Source organism: Miniopterus schreibersii (assembly GCF_964146895.1).
Source record: "Miniopterus schreibersii genome assembly, chromosome: 14".
Classification (NCBI taxonomy): Eukaryota; Metazoa; Chordata; class Mammalia; order Chiroptera; family Miniopteridae; genus Miniopterus; species Miniopterus schreibersii.
Window position 1 is genome coordinate 45410983 of NC_138114.1, and position 16795 is coordinate 45427777.

Below are 16795 nucleotides of genomic sequence, written 5' to 3' on the forward strand. Positions count from 1 at the left end.
TTTATTGATTTCAGAGAGAGGAAGGGAGAGGGAGAGAGAGAGAGAGAGAAACATCAATGATGAGAGTCATTGATCAGCTGCCTCCTGCACAACCCCGACTGGGGATCGAGCCCGCAACCCGGGCGTGTGCCCTGACCGAGAATCGAACCCGGATCGCCTGGATCCTAGGTCGATGCTCAACCGCTGAGCCACGCTCGGCCAGACTCAGGGGTTGAAATTCTTTGTGCTGTTTCAAAACATGGCAGATTGAGCATTAAGGGCTCATTCCAAATCCTGTGCTGTTTGGAGCCTCACCCTAGGGGGGACTCTGCTGTGGGACTTAAGTGGTTTCAGCTGCTTGTGACCCAGTGACTGTGCCCAGGTAGAGGGAAGGATGCTCTCGATCGTTTTGATTCGAGGGGTCCTGGCGCCCAGGCTCGTGCCCTCTGGGTGAAGACCGTGACCTGCCCTTCAGCCACCCTCTGACCTCCCCCCTGCGTTTTTATTCAGAATGAAGACTGGGAGAGTGGGAGCGAAGCTGAGGATGAGAGCTGGTACCCCACGAACATGGAGGAGCTGGTCACCGTGGACGAGGTAGGCGAGGAGGAGGACCTTATCATGGAGCCGGACATCCCCGAGCTGGACGAGATCGTGCCCATTGACCAGAAGGACAAGATGTGCCCAGAAACATGCCCCTGTGGGACAGCCGCCCTGCACCTGGACTTCGCCAAGGACTTCGCCAAGGACGGAGTCAAGACCGTAGGTAACGGGGCTGCAGGAATCAGCCACAAGTCTCCCAAAGAAGGGCCTTCTGCTTCCACGAGCTGTCCCAGTGACATGGACGTGGAAATGCCTGGCCTAAATCTGGAGGCTGAGCAGAAGCCAGCTGAACGCGAGACAGGCCTCTCGCTGGAGGGTTCAGATTGCTACGAGAAGCAGGCAAAGGGAGCAGCGAGCTCAGATGTTCGTCTGTCCCCTACGCTCCAGCAAATGTCTTCCCCCAAGCCAGCAGAGGAGGGGGCCCAGCAGCCTAGCCCAGTTCTCGACGACAGCAAGGCCAAGGGGACCCCCGAAGATGGGGCTTGTGAAGGCAGCGCCCTGGAAGAGAAAGCCAGCCCCCCTGCCGACACCGACCTCCAAAGCCAGGCTTGCCAAGGAGTGTCGGCCCAGGGTAACTACCTGCCTTTTCTCCTGTGTGGTTGGGTTGATGGGGCCACTGCTCACCTAGGGAAGTGAGCGGGCGTGTGCAGGCCGGACCACCACAAGTAAGGTCTCAACCAGCATTCAAACCGGCGCAGAAAGCGAGCTCCTTAAAGCCCGGGTAGACCGTGAGGGCTTTTAGGCAAACGGTGCAAAGGAAATCAGATAGGAGGGCACATGTTTTTCTGAGAAGCAAACTCAGATAGGAAAGACTTCTCTGAATTTATGGGAGGCCAGATGGACTCTGACAACTAAAATTAGCAAAAGTTTTGAATTAGCAGCCAAAGTTCCTGGGGACAGCAAGCCGCAGCCTCTATGCCCCCAGGACAGAGGACCACCCAGGCTGTTATTTCTGTGAGGCCCCCGAGCGAGGGGGCAGGAGTGTGGGAGGCCCAGGAAGGAGCCGGCAGGGGTAAGAATGAGGGGCTCACTAAGGGGGGATGGCCTGACCCCCTTCTTTCCACCTCCGACCCACTTTTCTCCGGGGTCTGGTGGTGAAACAAGACTCGTCCCAGGACCTCCTCTGCCTCCATTGGAAGTGATGCTGTGCCTGTGCCTGGCACTATGACATCATGAAAAACAGAGTTTAAAATAGGCTAAGCCCTGTCCTCTCTGCCAAGTGGAAACTAAGATCCATCAAGGGCTCTGAGGGCAGGAAGGGGGAGTAGCCCTCCATGCTCTTCTAGTGAAAATAAGTAGAGATTCATTTCACAGAAAGCCTGCAGCTTTCCCGAGGTTGAAGGAAGGGGGGCAGAAGTCGGGGGGCAGAAACTATAGAGGGAAGGCTTCAGAATAAACGTTTCCACCCAGTGCTGCTGGCCTGAGCTGGCAGGGGAGCTGGAAGCTTGGGCTTTCCTCCATGTCAAGCTGACCTGAGCTGTTTTTCACCTGCGTGGCTCTGAGTCTCCATGGAAACTGTCAGGAGCTGCCTGCCGCCTGTTGCTAGAGAAACGCTGTGGCCTGGGCTCTGTCCAGAGACGGGGACAATTAAGGAGTGAAGCGTTCACCTTGCTCTGACTGAACCCCTTTTCTTTCGCCATATAGGTCTCAACATGCCCTGGTGTTCATGGCTAATTAGCTTGCCCAGTATTTGGAGTTCACATTTAATAACACTGCTCTACAAGCTTGGGGTGAGAGAATGGCATGGCCCTTCTGCGAGCCTGGGTGCTCCTGTGGATGTCAGCACAATCTTTGCCCTTTAGTAATTCTTCCTCCAGCAGAGATGGAGTGATACAGAGTTGGGAGGAATGGGCGTGGATCATCCCCACCCAAGGCATTGGCAGCCCATCCCCCACAGGCCCAATGCGATGATTTGCCAAGTTTTCGTGTGTGTGGCATTCTTTTGGCAAGGGGAAAAGCTCTTAAATTATAGCGCTTGGGCTCTAATGAGCAGTCCTCGCCCCGGCCCCGTGTAATTAGGCAGTGCAAGGGATCAGTCCTGGTCACACAGCACAGGCAATAGAATTTCAGGGAGTCTTGAAGGCATGTTGTGTTTCATTCGTTCTTTGCTTTGGCTCATGTTTTGCAGAAAACTCCAGGTACATGGAAATGAAATCCCTGGATGTGAGGTCACCGGAATACACTGAAGTGGAGCTGAAACAGCCCCTTTCTTTGCCTTCCTGGGAACCAGAGGATGTGTTCAGTGAACTTAGCATTCCTCTAGGTAGGTTAAATACACATCCTTCCTGAGAATTCAGCCCCAGGAAATGGTAGTTCCATAGTAACGCCTAAGAGCTTTGACACTTTGTTATTGTTTTTCATGTCTGATGCAATAACCTACATTTGCAAGGTGCTACTTTGAAGTCTCTTGCAATTTCAGTCTCCCTTAGGAGAGCAGATACATCATGGGGCCAGGCCTTGAACAGCAGCGCCCTGGGAGCCAGAGCTCAGAGAGACTGTTTCCCTTGCCAGGGAAGACTTTATTCCTGACCACGCAGCCCTTATTCAAGCAGGGAAGCAGAGGCCTCACAGCCCCTACCTTTTTTCTCTTTTGGGCAATTAGCTTTTCTGAAGCAGCGATGCTGAATAGGCTGTGTTGGGGCTGGGCTCTACATAGCTGATAGTGGGAGCATTGAACAGAGAAGGGCCTGGACCCCATCCTTCCTCCACTTACTGGATGACTGCTTGTCCTCAGGAATGTTTTTTTGTTTGTTATTTTTGTTGTTGTTGTTTTGTTTTTCCCAGTGACTTTAAGTACTTGAGTAACAAGTCAACTAAAAAAAAGAGAGAGAGATAGATGTAAAGATACTTTTCTTGAAGCCTTGGGAGTGGGAGGTATTGTCAGAGTTCACATGGCCAGGGAAGGCAACCCAGCCAGGGGCAGAATGTGTGTGTGTGGGGGGGGGGGCAATGAGAAGAGGGGTGGCTCAGGCCCCAGGCAAAGGAATGGCAAAGGCCTCACACAGAGCAACGGGTTAGGGGTTCCTAGACCTTAGTTTCCTCACCTGTAATGTGGAATTGGACCAGATTGGTGGTTTTGCAACGGTGGAAGTGTTGGACTGGGGCAGGGAGGGAAGTTACTAATAGAATCACCTAGGACACATTTTCAAAAAGGAGAGTTAGCTAGAGTTTCAGAATAGGGAGTGAAGATCCTTTAAGAAAGATCCTTGGTAGCTCCTGACAGCATCGCCAACCCAGTGACTCCCATGTCAGCCAACATCATCTTCGAGTCTTCGCGTGGACTCTGAAAGGTGGGAAGACAAAGGAGTAGTAGCAGCTGCTCAGAGAGTGAGCTTGGGAAGGTGGCACCAGGAAGTGGGCAAAATGTGGGTTCTGTGATGACCACTGCCAGTGACACGTGTCTGCTCCATCAGGGAGGGGCTGGTCAGTATGGAGGCTCACCCAGTTTCTTTTTCTTTTCATCTCCTTTAAACATTTATTATTGTTTCTGTCCTCCAAGTATACTGTTTCCATAGTCAGATTGAAAAGCAAATGTCTTTTTTTTTTTTTTAAAGAGATAAATTTGCTGCCTAGCCTTCAGCATGCCTCAGGACAAAATCTAAAAAAAAAGAAATACTGACCTTGGAATGAACTAAGATGACTACATGAGGGCCCTGGGTGCTTTAATGCTGGGAAAAGTGGCAAAGGCTGCCTTTCAGGAAAAAGGTGCGAGACTGTTGCATTCTTCATGCATTCAGTCAGTCAGCAGCACTTACTGGAAGCTCGTGTGAGCTCTGGGGGAACTGAGAAATGTAACACAAGCCTCTCTTCATTCAAGAACCTGGAATCTAATTGACACACAGAAGCAAAATATGTTCTACCTTATAATTTGTATCTTTTTACTGTTGCTTTTCATTACAAAAATGTGTGAAAGATTACCGTAACAAATTTAAAAAATAAGAACCATATAAAGTAAATATTACTTTGTAAATATAGTGTCTCTTCTCCCAGCCTCTCCCCAACTCCAGAGGTAGCCACTGTCTGATCCTCAAATAATTCCCCCCACCCCACAAAAATAGGATCACACTATATACAGAATGCTCAGCAATTTGCTCTTTAGATTTAACAGTGAGTCTTAGAGAGATCTTCATGTCAGTACATAGGAAATTCCTTCTTTTTGACCTCTGCAAATATTCCATCTTAAAATATGTACCATGACTTACTGAGCCATTCTACTGGTGAATACTTAGGCTGCTTTGCATCTTTTCCCCCACTATTAAAATGCTATAATAGCTAAGCTTTTATTTTTATCATTTGCCATGCAGGCACCATTCCTTGTGTTTTACATGTGTTATCTCATTTAGCTCTCTGAAAACTCCTATGAGGTCGGTAATATTTTTATTCCTGCTTTACAGATCAGAACATCGGAGAGCAGGGTTACAAAGCTAAAGAGGGCCAAGGCTAGAGTCAGAATTTCAATCCCAGTGGTTTGGTGCTAGGACCTTGCTGCCTCTGTGCTCTGCTGCCTCCTACACGTGCTATCACCTTTGTCTGCGTGCCAGTGTTTCTGACGGACAGCGTCCTAGCCTGGGGGTTGTGGGGTCATACACATTTGCAATTCACATTTTCATAATTGCTACTAACTTGCACTCTAGAAAGATTATGCCAGTTTTTACTGCTACCTCAAGTGAGAGTTCCCATTCTCCACATCCTGGCCAACATTGGATATTATCAGTTTTTAATCTTTACCAATCTGTTAGGAGGAGCATGGTACCTCATTCTGTTTTTTTAAGCAGCTCTATTGAGGGGTAATTGATGTACAATGAAGTACACATGTTTAAAGTGTACTGTCTGACCGGTTTTGTCAAGTGTATATACCTGTGAGATCGTCACCACAGTCAAGAGAGTGAACATATTCATCACCCCCCAGATTTCCTGATACTCCTCTGTAATCCTTCCCTCTTCATACCTCAGTCCCCAGGTAGCCACTGATCTGCTTTAGGTCACTAAATACTAGTTTGCATTCTAGAATTTTATGTAAAGGGAACATACCATGTGACTGTTCTTGCCTGGCTTCCTTCACTCAGCATAATTATTTTGAGATTCATCTATATTGCTGGGTATGTCCACAGTTTCTTATTGTGGAAGAGTGTTGCATTGTGGGTACCACATTTGGTTTTTTCATTCATCCGTTGATGGGCATCTGGGTTGTTTCCGGTTTGGCACTGTTATAAATTATAGTTTTGTACTTGATTATAGTCTTGAATTAGCTTTGAGACCACTTATTTCACTGATCTTTGGGGGGGGGGGTTAGAGGTGTATGGTACTATTTTCCGCATTTGACAGGTGAGGACACTGAGGCCCAGAGACTTACCTAAGATCCCATGGCGAGTTCGGGTCAGAACTGAGGATTTCTGATCTGAGACCACCGTGCCCTCCTGTCCCCGCAGTTCAGGCAACACCCTGGAGGGAAGGCCATTCCGTGCAGTGGTCCAGAGCACGGACTGTGGAGTCTGACTCCCTGGGTTCAAACCCAGCTGGCTCGGGGACGAGAAGCAGCCTATTTAACCTCTCTGCTTGGCTTTTTTCGTCTCTAAATCAGGCGTAGTAATAGAAGCCTACCATGCCCGGTTATGTGCGGGATTAAAAGAATGAATACTTGTAAGGTTTCAGTGTCTTCCGGTAGGAGGTACTTAGGAAGGGGTGTCTGTTGTTATTACTTGTAATGAAGTAGTTACTGAGACCTCCTCTGTTTCCTCTCACGGGGGCCACGTAACCCTTCACCCTCCAGGATCTGTGGTCACTGCTGCAGAGAGACTTCTAGAGAGCTGGGGACAACGTCCTGGCTTTGTCCCTGTGGAGAACGCCAAGGTCTGGGCACACCATGGAGAGGAAAGGGAGGTGAAGGCCCCCTGCACAGGGACTGAGGTGGGCCTGGGGGGGGCTCTGGTGACCCCGGGCGGTGTGAGCCTGCCAGGGCCTGCTCTCAACCAGAACCAAAGGGCCTTGCCTGCAAAATGCAGGCTCCCCTCCACCCATCCCCGGCTTTGCTGGGATGATGGAGTTATAATTACCCGAGCCAGGAGCTATTATTAGAAGGCAAATGCAGCTTTAATTATTGTACTTAATAGAGGCTGAAAAATGGGACCAAGTGGCTCCAGAACTTGTTGGGGCTGTGACAGTTTTCCTTGATGCTGCTGCTTGCCTTGGCCCGCACACCCCAGAGGTGTCCCGAGGCGGTGTTGGCCACGCGGTGCCCGGGACAACTCCCAGTTGCACAGGGGAGTTACCGGGCACTTGGGGATCCTCCCAGTCAGACTTCCCCGGTGCTCTCTTTTGATTGCCTGGTACTTCTGACCAGCCACTGGGTGGGGCTGGGGAAGAGAGTTGCCTCCAAACTGTGGAGTCTGGGTTCCCCGGGTGGCCGTGGTGAAGGGTTGGAGGGCAGGAAGGCAGAGGCCTACGCAATTCACCTCTGTCATGTGTAACACGCGTGTGAAAGCTAATATTCTCTGAGCACCAGGTGAAATGAGAAGTGCTTCCCCAGAGCCCCTTCTGTGGTATGATTACCCCTGTTTTCCAGATGAGGAAACTCATCTCTGAAAGGTTGAACAGCGTGCCTGAGGTCACACTGGGTCTATCTGACCAAATTTCATTTCCTTCCACTACACTGTGGCTTCCAAGCTCTTTGGCGATGGAAACTTTTGATCAAATGAAATCTCACCCAGAAGACAACAGATGTAGCTGTGCCGCCTGAGCTGAAAGGGGCGAGGGCCCCCATCTCGGGCCCTGCGTCCCTTCTGGGGGACCAGGACGGGGGCTGGAAGGCCTCTTGGGAAACCTGGAGCATCCTGGAGGCCTCCGCCAGGGTATGCGGGAAAATCCCCAAGGCTGCTTTCCTGGTACCAGCCAGCTGGCCGGTCCTGCAGGGTCTAGGACAGAGCAGAGGGGTGGCTCTGACCCCAGGCCTGCGTCTGCTCCCCATGACCTTGGGTGGTGCCTCTCCTTTCCTGGTTGCCTTTATCTTGTCCTGTGTGAGCCTTCGCCCTGTGCCGAGCAGCAGCCAGGGCCCGTTGGTGAGGTGGAGGGGCAGGCGGCCCACTCCCAGGGGAAGCCGGAGCCATTTTTCATCCTTTGCAGTGAGAGTGGGCGGAGGGCGAGGAGGGGAAGGACTCAGTCTCCCTCCGGGAAGCTGGGCCCGAATGAAGCCTCCTCACTTCTGGGGACTGCTGCAGATGGCTGAGGGCATGGTGTCAGCATGCTGCGTGGCACTCAGAGAGAACTGGTGGAGGCGGAGGCCCAGGCCCTGAACCGCAGAGGAGCAATCAGCCACAGCAGGCGGCCAGGCCTCCTGCTCCCCCCCACCCAGGCCTGCCCTCCACACTGAAAAGTGGCTTTTTTGAAACGGAAAAGAAAGCTGTAATTATAGGCCTGTGCTTCTCTATGATGGGGTCTCCTGGGCACCCTGCTCTGTCTCACAGGAGGCGGGAGGAGGAAAGGGAAGGGAGCCCCAGACTTGGGGTCACACACAGCATCTGGCCGAGGCCCAGCCTCTCTCCCAGCCCCTCTCCGCTCCCCCCAGTGCGGCCTGCTCTCGGCCCACCCCCAGGGGAGCAGGGGCAGCTAACCAGGGGCAGTGCCAAGGCCCAGCTGAAATGTGTCTGCACACGCAGGGTGAGGCCACAGCCTCAGCGTCAGCCTGACAGCTGTCAGCGTGGCCCCTTCAGTTCTGTGAAGGGTCCTGCTCTCCCAGCCCTGGTACCAGCCAGGCGCCTGAGGATAACACTTTGCTCTCCTGCCGGGACCATACACTCAGGTGCCTGAGGAAACAGGCCCGGAAAGCGTTCAGCTGACTCTCCCCAGGTCGCATAGGATCTTAGCGTCCAGTCTGTGCCCTCTCAGACCTGGACTGTTTCCACTGTGCTGACAGTGTCTTCTAAGTAAAACTGTGACCCCTAAAACACCTTGGTGGATGGAGCAGCCACCACCCCCTGACAGATGAACTTTCTGGGCTGAGATGCTCACTTCACTGGCTGTCGGGCCTCTGTTTTCTTTCCTTAGGATCAAAAGGCCTCCCAGAGTCCTGGGACTTACATTAACAAATGACATGAAATACTATTAGTTGATGGTTCAGATGTAAAGACTGGAGAAAAAGATGGGGACATATGTATGGTAGACTATGACATGAAAGCAGGAGGAGACACGCTGCACTTAGGGTATAATTAAAACTGCTCTCACACCCCCCAGCATCCCCCAAAGAAGGCTCTGCCTATAGATAGTGTGGAAGAAGATGTTTTAATTGAAATGACTCTGGGTGATTTTTCCTCACTTTTGTCTATTTAAAAAATTTTATTTGATGAACATAATTCTAAAATAAACCAACAAAAATGAGAATATTCTGCCAGAGTCCTGGCCTCATCCGCTGCTGAGAGGGGAAGAGTGCAGAGAAATGACATCCAACAAGTGAAATGTAAGAAACCACCTCCCTCCTCCTTTCCCCAGAAACGGGCTGGTGCTAGGAGAGCCTGGACCTGGTTCCCAGAGGCAGTTGCAGAGCCTCTACTTGCTCAGCACGTGCCTCTGGGAACTAGTGTGAATGAAGTGGGTGCTGTTCTCTTCTGGCCTGTTTTGTAAATGAGGCAACTGAGTTTGGAGAAGCTGGGTCGGGTCACCAGCCAAAGTCAACGGCAAGTGAGGGGTGGAGCTCATTGTCCCAGTTTCCACCTGAAGGCTGCAGGAGCGCAGGGGCCTCCCATCGCCTTCCTAAATGCCTACCTGTACATCCCCCATCCTTCTGCAGGGGTGGAGTTCGTGGTGCCCAGGACTGGGTTTTACTGCAAGCTGTGCGGGCTGTTCTACACGAGCGAGGAGATGGCAAAGATCAGCCACTGTCGCAGTGCTGTCCACTACAGGAACTTACAGGTAACCGTTGGCCTTCCTGGCCTGGCACTGGGAGGCTCTCTCGTCTCTGTTTCTGAGTTTCTCTCTCCTTCCACCACATGGAGACCTGACTCCATGAAGCCGCCCCACGTGATGGCCACTCCACATGATGGCTGCCTCCCATGTGCTCTCAGAGATGTGAACCAGAATCACCAGTGTTTCAAAGTATATATATGAGCTCAGACATTCAGTAGCATTTGAGGGAACCCAGGAATATGTAATTTGAGAAAGTTCCTCAAGTTATTTGAAGTGCAGCCCTAGTTAAGAAACTCAGATGTGAGCCTGTTCTCTGGTTTTATATTTGAGGCCCAGAGAAGCTCCGTGATTTGTCCAACACCATGCAGATGGTGAGTGACCAGGCCTGGAAACAGATCATCTGATTCTTAATCACCTTCCTCTTTTAGTCTATTAAGCTGGTCCTGCAAACTGAGACCCATAATGTCATGGTCTGGGTCACCATCTGCAAGGGACTGTCATTGGCTATGACCAAACTCAGGTCATTTAAGCCTCCTGATTTCCCTCCAGAGAGCAGCTGCTCCGTGGCCAAGGAAGCCATGGGGTCTGAGGCCCAGGTCCCAGCCTCTCCTGGGGGAGGGCAGTGAAGGCCAGACTTGGCCAGAATAAGGGTTCAGACTGGGCTCCACAGAGCCAGCTGAGGGCAGCCATCTACCCTGAAGACATCATCACCCTCACCCCCAACAAAATGAAACCTACAGAATGGCATGGCTGGGGAGAGTCTTGGAGATCCCCTGGTCCTGATTATCCCAAACCTTGGTCCTCATAGCAGCTGGCATCTTTTATAAATGCACCTTCCTGTACCCACCTTATACCTGCTTATTCATTCACTCGAGGGCTGGACCTGAGAATCTGAGTTTTTAAAATCTTTCCAGCAGATTCTGATACCTCAGTGTGAGAACCTTTAATCTCATCCAACGTTATCAGCTAGGCCACACAGCTCCAGGTCACCCAGGAAGTTAGGAAGCATGCCAGGGCCTCTAATTCTAGGTCCCATGCTTTTTTCCAGGGTAGTGAACTGGGCCTTAGGGCCAGACTCCCAGGCAGACTCACCTCCCACAGCAGGGCAGAGCCATTCCTGTGGTCCCTAGGTGTGTCCAGTCCAGACAGTGGCTAATCCCCTTACAACTGCCAACCACAGTTCAGGTTTCCCTGGGCACCTGTCAGGGAGCTGGGAGCCTCCACCGCAGGCTTCCCAGATAGGGTTTCTGTCAGTGACCTTGACAAAATGTCTCTGTCCACATAGGCTCACGCACCGCATCCTACCCCAAGTTACACACGTGAAAAGTGAAGAACTCAGACCCAAGGAGCAGGTGCTGGCTGACACCTAAGCCAGGCAACTTGTAAACTTAACCCCCCAGGAGGCCTTGAGGTGGGGATCGGGGATTACTCTTAGAGGCAGGGAGCAGATGGCAGGAGTTCTCTCCGCGCAGTCCCTGCTGTGCCTCCCTGCTGGTCACGGCCCTGAGAGAACCCACCAGAGAGATCCAGAGCAACAGGTGGAGTCAGTACAAGGTAGGAAAGCTAGGCACCTGCTTGGCTCCGGACCAGAGAGGAACATGCCCGTTCGCAGCGCAGGCACCCACTGGCCTTTCCGAGCACACCTTTCCCTTCCCTGGGCTGAGGCAGAGGAGAATCCGGCCCTCCCTCCGAAGCCTGGCCTGTGGGGATGCACGGTGGTCTGCCCTCTCCCCTCAGACCCCCTGCCCCTCAGAGCCAACCGTAGAGAGGGCAGGCAGACCAGTCATCATGTGCATGTCTTCTCATCTGCCCTTAAGTCACCCCGGGGGCAGAAGACACTGTTTTTCCCATTTAACAGATTTGGGCCTGAGGCAGGGAAAAGATGGGTGACTTTCTTGAAATCAGATGACTGGTGCCACTCGTGATAAAAGGCAGCATCTCAGAGCGTTTATTCAGTGCCGGCGCTGTGCTAAAAGTTTTATGGTACCTTTCTTGGACGTCACAGCAACCTTATGTGGTAGTTCCGTTGTGACCCACACTCGACAGATGTCAGAGATGTTGGGTGATGTGCCTGTTGATATCTAGGGTTTGAACCCAGGTTATCTGACGGCAGAGCCCACACCCTTGACCATGTGCTGGACCTGCCCCTGCGGCTCCCAATCGAGTGCTGTTTGCCCTGCCCCTGGCTGCCCAGCACTCGGAGGGCCCAGCCGGGGCCCCAGACGCCTTCTAGCTCTGTCTGGCTGCAATGGATCCAGAGTCCCAGGAGCGGCCCGATGTTCGGCTGGGGGCCAGTCTTAGCAGTGAGTGTCCTGGCACCACGAGGCAGCCCGTAGAAGGACCTCCAGGCCACTGCACCTGCCAGCCTGCCGGACAGGAAGCAGGTTGTTAGGAGTCTCACATGTCAGGCTGCGGTTTCGACTGTCCTGATCCCTGTAGGACAGCGTTTCTCTCCTCCTGCCCTTCCAGCTTCCCTCTCCTCCCTCTTCCTTTACACGTGGACACGCTGCCTGGATACTGGGCTCCTTCTGGAAAATAAGTAGAGTCGTGGTGAGGTTTAAATAGTTTAGATAAGAAAGGCGGTTAGAGCAGCACTTGCCCAGGATAAGGGCCCTGCAAGTGTTTGCTGTCAGGAGACACGTGTTCCTTGTCACCTGATGTAAAGGGGGAGAAGGTGCATTGCTTATCAAGGGTCCTGTAGCCCAGCAGGATCTGGGGAGGCAGGCGAGGGGGCCGCACCCACTGGGCGGGATGGCAGGAGCGGAGGCCAGTCACACGCCTCCTCTCCTGTCCTGTCCTGCTAGGTCACCACTGACCCTCTTCCTCCCTCCTTTGTCCCTGTCTTCCCGCCACAGAAGTACTTGTCCCAGCTGGCCGAGGAGGGCCTGAAGGAGACGGAAGGGGCCGGCAGCCCACGGCCCGAGGACAGCGGAATCGTGCCCCACTTTGAAAAGAAAAAGCTCTGACACCCTGGCGCTGTGGGGAGCGGGAGGGAGGGCCCGCCAAGGTGGGGCTCTCCTGGCCACCAGGACGGGACTAAAGCCAGAGCGGAAGGACAGCCGGGCGACCGCGGGCCTGGGTCCTTCTCAGACTCATGAAAAAGCCCCTCAAGTGCTTCCCAGAGCCGTCGCCCGGGTGTGTCCAGCCCACCTGGGTCGCCCACTCTCTCCCTGTGATCTTGTTTTCTTCAGACGGTCTTTTAATCTGCTTCTCTCTCATCCCTCCGCCCCCCCCACCTTCTGTGCCAAGGGTTGTTTCCTTTTCATAAAATCCAACTTCTCAGGGATTTTCAGTGTTCAGATTCTTGATGGGATTGGACAGGTCAGGCGAGGCTGAGGCATCCAAGGAAAAGATTTCACGGAAACTCCTGGGGCAAGAGCCACTTCGGTGAACCTGGGACAGTTCCTCTGCCCCGTGTCCCATGCGGGGATCTGGGTGGGGTCCTGCAGTGCCCAGAGGGGCACCTTTGACAGTCCGCTGGCAGAAGCTGGGAGCTCCTCCAGCTGGACCCCCTGTTTGAAAAGCCCCTGATTTTATGCGTAACTCTTTCACCCTTTCAGTGATTCTAGACATCTACCGGGTTCATGCCTTAAAGTAAAATTAAATGAACTTTACGGGGGAAGAAATGAGCCCTTCATTTTGGAAGCTCTGATAATTTCCCCTGAAACTGATTTCCCTCCACTTGATTTCAGGAGATGCCAGGATTTGTTCTGTTCTGGGCAGTGCATTTCATATAGATTCACTATAATTAAAAATGAAAACGGAAGCATCCTCTCCCTCCAGCTCAAACAGCAGTTGGTTGGAACACAGGTTGAATGTTGGCCTCCCTGCCACGGGTGACACCCAGAGATGCCAAGTAAATGGCATCTCTCCTTGGCTCGCCCTTGGTGCCTGCCCTCTGGGCTCCAGCAGCCTCCCTGTGGGATGGTTTTAAATGGTGGCTCAGTGGGGGGAGAAGCTAAGGAAAGAAGGCTGCAGGACCGAAGAGCATTTGAGGATTGCCTGTGCTTGTAGGTAGCCCTTTCCAATTTGGAAGAAGGTCAGGGCGTCTCAGAGTTGACCCCGTGTGCAGACTTTGATGTCATTTGCTGTGAGGAACAGAACCCTTACCCCCACCGGGTGTCTGACACCGGAGGGCAGTGCCTTCAGGACCTGGATGGGCTGCAGGTCTCCTGTGTTATGTTCCATTGGAAGCTTTGGGACAAAGGTGTTGGGGGAAATGAGGCTCGGCTGTCACCCTGGAGAAGACCTCGAGAAGGTCAGAGGGGAGCCTGGTGCTGTTCCCACAGCTGAGATACCCCCCTGGAGGCAGCCTCCCTGGCTCAGCCCCTGGAAGATAGTCCCTGACCACCGGCAGGTAGACTAGGAAGAGACTGATATCGGGGGGAGGTTGCATTTTTCTTTTTTTAGTTTATTTTTTATTTATTTATTTAATTATGATTATTTCTGCATTTTTCTTTTTAAGGTAGATAACACTATACTGCATATTCTGCCCTCCACACTAATGGCAGAAGGGTAGAGAGACTATCTGAGGTCGACACTGGCTTTTTATCAGTGAGGGAACTGAGGCACAGAAAGGAGAGGAATGCAGAACACAAACAAAATGATCACGTGCGAACCCTGGGGCAGATGGTCGCGGTCAGGGCGAGCCCTGCTGGGGACCTGCGAGAGAAGGGTTATGGCACCGCGGGAACAGATCAGCTTGGACAGGTGTGGTGAGAGGAGGCCTCGGGAAGCAGGACACCTGGATTTGGCCCCAGGCCACCTGGGGGCCTCAGAAAGGCTGGCGTCTCAGGGTAGGGTTCGAAGACGGTGGCTCAGCCCAGACCTGGTCCCCCGGCTGCCTCCACAGGTTCGTTTGTTCTTTCACCTGATGTTCTGGAAACCAGCCTCCTCCGTTTCTCGGAAAACCTTTGTCCCGGTGTGTCTGTCTGCACACGGGAGAGAAGTCCAGCGCCAGCTCTCTGGCCTCCTGGCCAAACCTTGCTGGGAACAGCCTCCTGCCTCCTCAGAGGCTAGAACTGTGCATTTCAGAGGCTGGCAGCTTCCTCCCCCAGCAAAGTGGAAGCCGACCCCCAGCTCATCTCCCAGCAGTGTTTCCATGGCAATCGGGTGGCTGCTCAAGCAGCCTCGCTCCTGAGTCCTGAGTCACGTAAGGGCTCCCTGGCTGACAGACTGACCCTCTCCATATGGGGAAGCTGGAGAGAGCCCTTGGGAGGGAGAGGGGAGAGGGTGCTCTGCATTCAGTCAGAACCTTCAGTTAAAGAAATCATGGAAGAGTCTGTATTTGTGTGTACATATATATATATTTATTTTTATTTATTTTTATACAGCTCCATTGGCATGGCCCTCCACCCACTCTATAATTTGCTCTCTTTATTCCTACATGTGTCACACACACCGCAGTATTAAAGGCAACCGGGAAAATATTGATTTATTTTTTAAAGCTTTTTTTCAGTGTTTGTCAGCCATTTCAAAGTGTCTCCCCGAAAAGGTTCAAGAGCAGCTGCTGCCTTGAGCAGGAGTCATCTGTTCCCTGGGTTAATATCACCAAAGGCCTGTGTGATTTTCCTTTCGTGGTAAACACCCGAAATAAAGTATATCCAGACAATAATTCCCAAAGAATTTGGTAAATGTGATGTTGGTGTGGGTATCAGGGTTTCCCTTCCTTGGACAGCCTGCGGCTGTGGCCTGTTAGATTATACTTGAACCGGACCAGAGTTTGTTTTTTGAGCTTATGAGAAAAAGAAAAACACTAGTTAATTGAAGTTTGAACTGGTAAAGTATTAGAATCAGTTGAGTGTCCTATAAATTGTCAGCATTTTTCCTGATCTGTATAACTGACCGCAAGTGCTTGTTTTTATGAAAGGGAAAAAAAAAAGATTTTTAATAAAGAGAATTTGAAAGCTTGTGAGTGAGTAGCTGTCCGTCACGCAGGGATCCCTTAATGTTTAGTTGGGTGAAGCTCACGGAGCACAGAGGTTGGGATTTGGTCCCTCTCTGAATCTACAACGTTTTTAAAGGGTTGAAAAGAGAAGAAACAACAGCTTCCACCTGGGGCTCTGGGGGAATCAGAGATCCTCAGGGGTGGACCTCAGGGAAGGACTGAGTCCGGGACAGTGAGGAGCTGCTGTCCCTTTGGATAGAAGGATCTCTTGGCCTCTTATAAACCCCTACTCCTGTTACCTACTGCTCCCCAGTCTTCTGGGGGCTGAACCCTGTTGTACTGCACCAGAGCCCGGCCGTTTCTGGCGATTTCATCCCGGTGGTCGTGGGGGCCTCACCCAGGCCCTCATTAGCCCTGTGACCTCCTAAGTCCACTGCTTTGGGCCTGAAGGGGATAATGGTAGTAATCCCCTCCCAGGGTGTTTCAGGGTTAAGTTAATCGCTAATGCAGACATTGCTGTGCAGCACAGCATGAAATCTACTTTGCTTTCGGAATCTGTGCTCTGGACAGCAACCCTCCAAATTTCAGTGGCTCTTGAAGTTCTTTCTCCACCCAATGCCAGTCTCCTGGGCTCCGTTGGCCAGTCCTTTGAATAGCCTGGAACCTTCCCTGTGCCCTTCCCTCCTCTTGGCAGTGCTCCTGAGTCATGGGGAAGGGGCTGGGTAGTCTGGCTCCCTCGGGCAAAGTGAGTGGGGCTGCCTGTAATTAGTGGGAGCAGATCTGAGGAAAGTTCCTGTTCAGCCTGTTGCTGCTCCCCCTGCCCCACGCCCAGCCTATGTTACCATCCTCAGGCTTAGCTCAGGCCTCCGGTTCCCTACCAGGAGGGGTGGAGAAGCCTTCCCCGCCACTGCTGGCTGCTCCCCAGCTGGCCAGAGTAGTGAATGGGCCTAGAGCTCATCCTGCTTCCCTAAATTCAGGAGCCAGGGTACCTGGGGGCGCCCTGGGTGCCTAGTTCCAGCATGTCGCTCCCCGTGGCACAACTCTAGGGGGCACCATGCACATTGTATTCTGTAAGATGGCACCCCCTGGAGCTGTGCAGTGAAGATATTCTGCGGGGGACCCCTTCAAGTTGCAGCCCTCCCCCATGCCTGGGTGTTTCCACTTGTTCTCCCATGTTCCTGTGGGCTCTAGAATCTGGTTCTGATCCAGTCAACTGGGGCCGCAACGTTCAGACACACTCTCTGTGCTCACTCCTCTCCCCAGGAGTCAGCACCAGCCTGCCCCTGGCCTGACTGCCATGGCCTAGACACATGTTTGGCTCCTCACAGTCCCCCATGAGGCCAGGCCACTTGGATACTGAACTTGGCCCCTGCCCGGCCTGAGAGCTCTGTGCCCCTCTGAATGTTAGTGGCAACTATCAGCTGTCTGCCTAGG

The 16795-nt window shown here is 52.5% G+C and overlaps 1 protein-coding gene across 2 annotated transcripts in view; it reads left to right on the top strand.

The window, feature by feature from the left end:
* The window catches only part of RBM20 (RNA binding motif protein 20), a 157828-nt gene extending 144734 nt beyond the window's left edge, over positions 1 to 13094 (top strand). For both annotated transcript variants that reach the window (XM_081158055.1, XM_081158056.1), the window contains exons 11-14: positions 490 to 1150; positions 2708 to 2842; positions 9359 to 9480; positions 12330 to 13094. In XM_081158055.1, coding sequence (XP_081014181.1) covers positions 490 to 1150; positions 2708 to 2842; positions 9359 to 9480; positions 12330 to 12440 — 1029 coding nt within the window. In that variant the 3' untranslated portion in view covers positions 12441 to 13094. The remainder of the gene's footprint in view (positions 1 to 489; positions 1151 to 2707; positions 2843 to 9358; positions 9481 to 12329) is intronic.
* Positions 13095 to 16795: the final 3701 nt, after the last annotated feature.